The 6,151-nt window shown below is 31.0% G+C and overlaps 2 protein-coding genes across 2 annotated transcripts; one reads left to right on the forward strand and one right to left on the reverse strand.

Moving 5' to 3' along the window:
• Positions 1 to 213: 213 nt before the first annotated feature.
• Positions 214 to 3,273, forward strand: LOC129616366 (phospholipase A-2-activating protein). Its single transcript, XM_055532000.1, has 7 exons — positions 214 to 335; positions 407 to 583; positions 652 to 1,515; positions 1,569 to 1,755; positions 1,808 to 2,184; positions 2,425 to 2,558; positions 2,622 to 3,273. The coding sequence occupies exons 2-7, from the start codon at positions 435 to 437 to the stop codon at positions 3,188 to 3,190; spliced, it is 2,280 nt and encodes a 759-aa protein (XP_055387975.1). The 5' UTR covers positions 214 to 335; positions 407 to 434; the 3' UTR covers positions 3,191 to 3,273.
• LOC129616377 (uncharacterized) lies at positions 3,262 to 4,227 on the reverse strand. Its single transcript, XM_055532002.1, has 4 exons — positions 4,031 to 4,227; positions 3,807 to 3,954; positions 3,493 to 3,719; positions 3,262 to 3,442 (listed from the first exon to the last, which is right to left on the reverse strand). Exons 2-4 carry the CDS (start codon positions 3,913 to 3,915, stop codon positions 3,290 to 3,292), a joined length of 489 nt encoding a protein of 162 aa, XP_055387977.1. The 5' UTR covers positions 3,916 to 3,954; positions 4,031 to 4,227; the 3' UTR covers positions 3,262 to 3,289.
• Positions 4,228 to 6,151: the final 1,924 nt, after the last annotated feature.

The raw sequence follows: 6,151 nt of genomic DNA on the forward strand, positions 1-6,151 counted from the left end.
GGGTGGTATAAATCAATATAACCGAAAGAAAAATAAAAAAATTTCAAACTTCATTAACTAAAACGGAGAACAGATATAAAGAAATGCATATTATTAAAATATGTATATATAAATATTGTTATGGAACTAAAAAAAATTAATAAAATTAAATGTAGTATTATATTGATTAAAGAACCTCCGATATTTGAAAACTATCGATAGTATCAGCAGTATCGATAGTGTCATCGAAAGTTCTCCATTTCTAAGATAGCAAAGGAAAATATAAAGATATAAAAAAATAGTGTAGAACTGTCCAGCAGTTGAAATTAAAATTTTACAACTAATTTATTTTAAATGTAAGTAAAACTTATTAAAGTTTTTTACCAATTTTTGTGCACTTTTACATGCATTTTGTTTGAAAATGTAGTATAGATAAAGAAGAAGGTTTTTGAAAAATGGATTTGCCTAGCTTAAACGAGTATAAATTAAGCTGTGAACTATTAGGACACAGCATGGATGTAAGAACAGTGTGCTGTGTGGATGATAACACTATTATATCAGGTTCGCGGGATAAGACAGTAAAAATATGGCAAAGAATTGAAAAGTTAGAAAATATAATTAAAGTTTGATATTCTAACTAAAGTATTAATATTATTACATATTACTTTATAGAGACAAATTTGACGTCGTCGCAACACACAGCAGGCACAAGAACTTTGTTGCATGTGTGTACTATCTAGAATCGGAAAATTGGATATGTACTGGAAGTAATGATTCAAGTATTCTAATTTATCGTGTCGGTTGTGCGAATCCATTTGCTGAGTTACGTGGTCACGAAGATACTGTATGCAGCTTATATAGAGCATTGGGTCAAAAAACTATTATATCAGGTAGCTGGGATAAAACAGCGATAGTATGGTCGATTAACGACGATGGAACCTTCACGTATAATACACTGAAAGGTCACACAGCTGCCGTGTGGTCAGTAGGTTGTTTTTTGATGTTAGAAAAATATATCACAGCATCAGCTGATAAAAATATAATATTTTGGAATACCAACGGCGAAAAATTACGAATACTTAAAGGTCATACGGATTGTATTAGAAGTTTAATACCTTTCGAAGATGGATCACTTGTAAGTTGTGGAAATGATGCAATAATCAAATGTTGGAGTAGCGAAGGGGATTGTATACGAGAACTAAGTGGACATACAAATTTTATATATTCAATTTCAAAAAATCCAAATTTGGGCGAACATATTTTTGTATCTTCTGGTGAAGATGGTACTGTAAGACTTTGGAGTCTCGCTCACGGTCAGCTTGGAGAAGAATTAACTTTGCCTGTACAATCTGTATGGTCTGTCGCTTGTTTAAACAATGGTGATATAGTGACAGGGAATAGCGATGGTGTTGTAAGAATATTTACAAGGGACCTTGCCAGAACGGCTGAGAATGAAAAACTGAAACAGTTTCAAGTAGCAGTGGAAACAATAAAACTTGAAAAACTCCAGACCATTGGTGGATATAATAAAGACAGGTAACATTATTTAAATTACTTAAAAACTTTGAAAAATATTAAATTTATTAAAGTTTGCCTGGGCCAGATATTCTTACCAAACCGGGAGCAAAGGAAGGACAAACTAAAATGATTCGTGAAGTTGATGGTAAAGTCTCTTGTTATATTTGGGAAAATAATAATTGGAATAAATTGGGTGATGTTGTGGGTGCATCTGGTGGTTCACAAGCTAATTCTGGAAAAGTTTTGTACATGGGCAAAGTATGTACTTAATTTTTGCAAGATATACAAGAAATTTACAGAAAATTTTTAGGAGTATGATTATGTATTTAGCGTAGATGTTTCTGAAAACGAGCCGCCAAAAAAATTACCATATAATATTGGTGAAGATCCATGGCTTGCAGCACAAAACTTTATTGACAAAAATAATTTACCTCAAGTTTATTTAGATCAAGTTGCGAATTTTATTATTAATAATTCTAACGCTGAAACTGTTGAAAAAAAAGTTGTGACCGAATATCAAGATCCTTTTACAGGGGAATCTAGGTATATTCCTGGAGTAAATGCGGAAGCTTCAAGCTATAACTTTCAGAATTTTATATCTGCAAAACCTACAGTGAAACATTTTCCAATAACAACTTTTTTTACATTAGATACATGTGATATTGGGAAAGTGTTTGACAAATTACGGTAATTTAGAAAGGTGACACTTATAAAAATATTTGCGGAAACACAGTTACTGCACGTTTGAGTTATGGAGGAACATTTCCAAATTTAAATGAGTAATCCACAATCTTTGAACATAAATTTAAAATTAGTTTTTAAAGTGCCTTACTAATTTTGTTCCCGCTTCGTTTTTTTAGCGTCGCTTATTCAATAATTACATTCTTTTTTAAAAACATATTGAAAAATTTTTATATTATTTTAAAGAGAATTTAATACGCAAGCTGGAGCTATGAAAGTCAGTGAGCAAACATTGAAATTTATAATAGAATTGGTTGATAAAAATGAAAAAAAGCCATATAATGTTGAATTATTAACCGATCTTTTATCTTGGCCTGAAGGTAGTGCTAATTTTTAAAAAAACAAAATTAATGTGAAATGTAACTAAGAATCGATTTTTTAAGATATTTTGTTTCCCGTATTGGATATAACACGTTTAGCCATACGTGATGAAAAAATTTTCTTTCAACTTAAACCAACTCTATTCATGGAAAATATCCTACGAGGACTTCATTCAAATTTACCGAATCAACTCATGACAGTACGATGTTTTGTTAATCTTATGGGTCATCCATTAGGACGAGATTCTATTGAAAACAATTTAACAAGAATTATAGATGGTGTGAAAAATTTGAAAAAAGGCAGTAGTAATTTACAAATTGCCATTGCAACATTTTACTTGAATTTGTCAATTACTCAAGTGCAGGATAATATCACAGCGCAAGATAAGTGTGGGATTATATTTGAAGGCGTTGTGAGTTTTTTAGAATGGGCTACAGAATCGGAAGCTTGGTACCGTTGCATGCAAATGTTAGGGAATTTATCTTGCACTAATTATCGTCAAATACTTCTCGCTCAAATAATTTCTGTTGATTATGTCATCAAGAAAATTCGTGAATTAGCCAATTCCTCACCAGAAATTGGTTGTGAGAAGACCAGTGAATGTGCTAAAGCATTAATTTCTTTATTTTAACAGTGAAATCAGTTTTTCACTTGAGCTATTTTATTTTTACAAGATTTGTAAAAAATAAAAGAAAATAAAGCGCTTATTTATAAGAAAATTGTTTATTAATTAATTCTCATGCTCGAAATTTAACGAAATACATTCCTTTTGTTGCCTGATTCTATTTAGAAGATCTTCCTTCCACTGATTTTCAGATATTTCATGCGCCCATTCCGGAATTGCAGATAATGGTAACGTGATATGAGCCATTGCAGCCATTATCTAATTAAAATAATAGAAATATTTAATAAAAAAAACTAAAAGAATGTTACTTGTTCCGTTTTCGAAATATCAAGCTCCATTTCCAACTCTTTAGGACGTGGATTTTTCCAAACTTTGCTTTCAAAATCTAATTCTGCGTTACCAGCGTCACATGATGAGCTTGGGCCTACTATTTGCTGATTTAATTGTGATTGATGCGTGTCTTCTAAAAGTTCTGTACTGTTATGATTCTCTGCTTCAATTTCATCTCGTTGATCAGCAGGTATTCGATGATATCCTGGAAATCAATTGAAAAGCAATTGGTTCTGATTGAAGTTTTGTTATATTTCACAAGTTTATAAACTTTTTTTTCAGTTACGAGTACCTTCATAAAAATTATCAATATCTCCACTATCTTCGCTATATGTAACAACATCTTCTGAATGAAAAGTATCATCTATTCCATTTTCATCAATGTTTGGTGAAGATCCCATGGTCAAAAATTTTCATAACACAAATAAAATATGTTAATACTAAAAAAAATTGTTAGCAAAATGTTACATCGATTATGATGTTATGATTATTGTAATTTCTTAGGATCATACATACATTATTTAGGCTTTTATTTACGTATTTCGTTTCTTTGACTTATCGCATATGAATAAATTATTGCAATTGATAAATTTCAGCAAATCCAAAACTGGAATGATAATAAGTCTCTACTATGTTATTCCTAGTTATCCAGTAAATGGTTATTTTCAGTTTACAACTGTGTGCAATTGTCATCAGAAAAATACAATTTTTTTCTACAATGAAATGAAATGACACTATAAAGTCAAAAGATTTCGCATTCATACCAGTGCTACCAGGTGTGTTTTTAAAATTTAGTAAAAAATATTTTATTCGTAGTTTTCCATCATTAATCTACATTTTCTCAAAAACTTTTTCCATTTAAAAAAGTGTGTACAAAAAACTTAAATAAAAACTTTAGTCAACATATTAAAACGTTTCAAATAAAACTATAAAAATTTTATATCATATTTTATACCTCGAACTATAATTTTTCTGACCTTGTTCTACTAACATTATATGTAATTGCATTAGTAAAAAATTACGCACTCGATTTTTTTATAGTTGGAAAATAAAAAATTAAATAAAAAATAAGCGAGAAATGATGAAGTGATACACTAATATATACATATAAATCTCACAGCTTTGTGATATATATATGAACAGATTTCATTATAATTATGGGGGGTCCCTTCATGAGATGAAAAATAAAAAATATTAATTTATTGACGTTTCGTCGTGTAGACCTACATCGCTGCTGCCAATTATGTCAAAAATCTTTGAAAAACTGTTGTACAGAAGATTAGTTGCCACTATTCAACATCGAAATCTAATACCTTCACATCAATTTGGATTCCGGGATGGTCATACGACTTTTGAGCAAGTACATCGGGTAACCAATGAAATTGAATCAGCTCTCGAAGCAAAACAAGTTTGTACTGGAGTCTTTCTTGATGTGTCGCAAGCCTTCGATAAGGTCTGGCTGGAAGGCCTAAAATTCAAAATTGTAGTAGCTGACAATGTCAATTCATCAACTGAAAAGGCACAAGCTGCAGTGGATGACGTTGTTAGCTGGGCAAAGAAATGGCGCATAAAACTGAACGAGTCTAAATCCGCACATGTGAACTTCACAAACATTTCAACACTCCCGATCACAATAGACTCCAAAACAATACCATATTCGAATTCTGCAAAATATCTGGGTATGACTCTGGATGCGAAGGTAAGATGGAAAGAGCACATAAAAATGAAAAAGGAGCAACTAAATATAAAATCAAGAAAACTAAAGTGGCTGTTGGGCAGTAATTCCGAACTGTCTATCCACAATAAAATCCTAATTTATAAACAGGTTCTAAAACCAATATGGATTTACGGAATCCAACTCTGGGGTTGTGCGAAAAAAACTAATGTGGAAATTATTCAAAGATTTCAAAACAAGATCCTTAGGCAGATTGTTGGCGCACCATGGTATGTTCGCAATGATGATCTACACAGGGACCTTAAAATTAGTAGTGTTGAGAGTGAAATCAAAAGATTTGCCTCTAAACATGAAGAAAAACTCGTTAGTTTTCAAAACAAACCATCAAAATGAGGAAGCGAAGAAACTGATACATACTGGCAATGAAGTGCGCCGTTTAAAAAGGACGAAGCCACATGAACTGGCTCATCAATAGTTTATAAGTCGTTATATATTTATTAGAGTTAAAGGTGTCCTAGTCAAAATGTATTTTTTGGTCGGAACAAAAAAGAAAAAATAAAAAAAAAAAAAAAAAAAAACTAGTAAATAATAAGACTCGAGCAAGTCTGATTTCTTTTGGAACATATTGCTTAATAGAAATGCTATTCAAGTTAAATGTGTATTGTAAGATTTCAACAAATTCAAATAAAAAATTTTTAAAAAAGTTCTAAAATTATGTCGCTAAAATATTGTAATATTATTTTAATTTTTTTTGTTGCAACATCAAAAATCAGAAAATCCTTAATCAAAGTCTGGTGAAAGTTGTACGTGTAAATACATCAGACAAATTTTGTTTGCAAATACTAGATAGCGTTATTATCGTTCGCGAAGCGAATATTTACCTGAAACGAATGACTTACTCGAATATTCGCGGAATGATATTTTGGTCCACGAACAGCTGAATTCACTAGGAAAAACTCGTT

The sequence above is a fragment of the Condylostylus longicornis genome, unplaced genomic scaffold (assembly GCF_029603195.1).
Source record: "Condylostylus longicornis isolate FDR11 unplaced genomic scaffold, ASM2960319v2 ptg000005l, whole genome shotgun sequence".
In the NCBI taxonomy this organism is placed as follows: Eukaryota; Metazoa; Arthropoda; class Insecta; order Diptera; family Dolichopodidae; genus Condylostylus; species Condylostylus longicornis.

Bases quoted from the DNA above. Each gene is read 5' to 3' on its own strand.
- LOC129616366 (XM_055532000.1), top strand. From the start codon at position 435: ATGGATTTGCCTAGCTTAAACGAGTATAAATTAAGCTGTGAACTATTA. The intron at 1,516-1,568 runs GTAACATTATTT...AATTTATTAAAG, and splicing joins GGTGGATATAATAAAGACAG to TTTGCCTGGGCCAGATATTC. The intron at 2,559-2,621 runs GTAGTGCTAATT...CGATTTTTTAAG, and splicing joins TCTTTTATCTTGGCCTGAAG to ATATTTTGTTTCCCGTATTG.
- LOC129616377 (XM_055532002.1), bottom strand. From the start codon at position 3,915: ATGGGATCTTCACCAAACATTGATGAAAATGGAATAGATGATACTTTT. The intron at 3,720-3,806 runs GTACTCGTAACT...ATTGATTTCCAG, and splicing joins TATTGATAATTTTTATGAAG to GATATCATCGAATACCTGCT. The intron at 3,443-3,492 runs GTAACATTCTTT...TATTTTAATTAG, and splicing joins ATATTTCGAAAACGGAACAA to ATAATGGCTGCAATGGCTCA.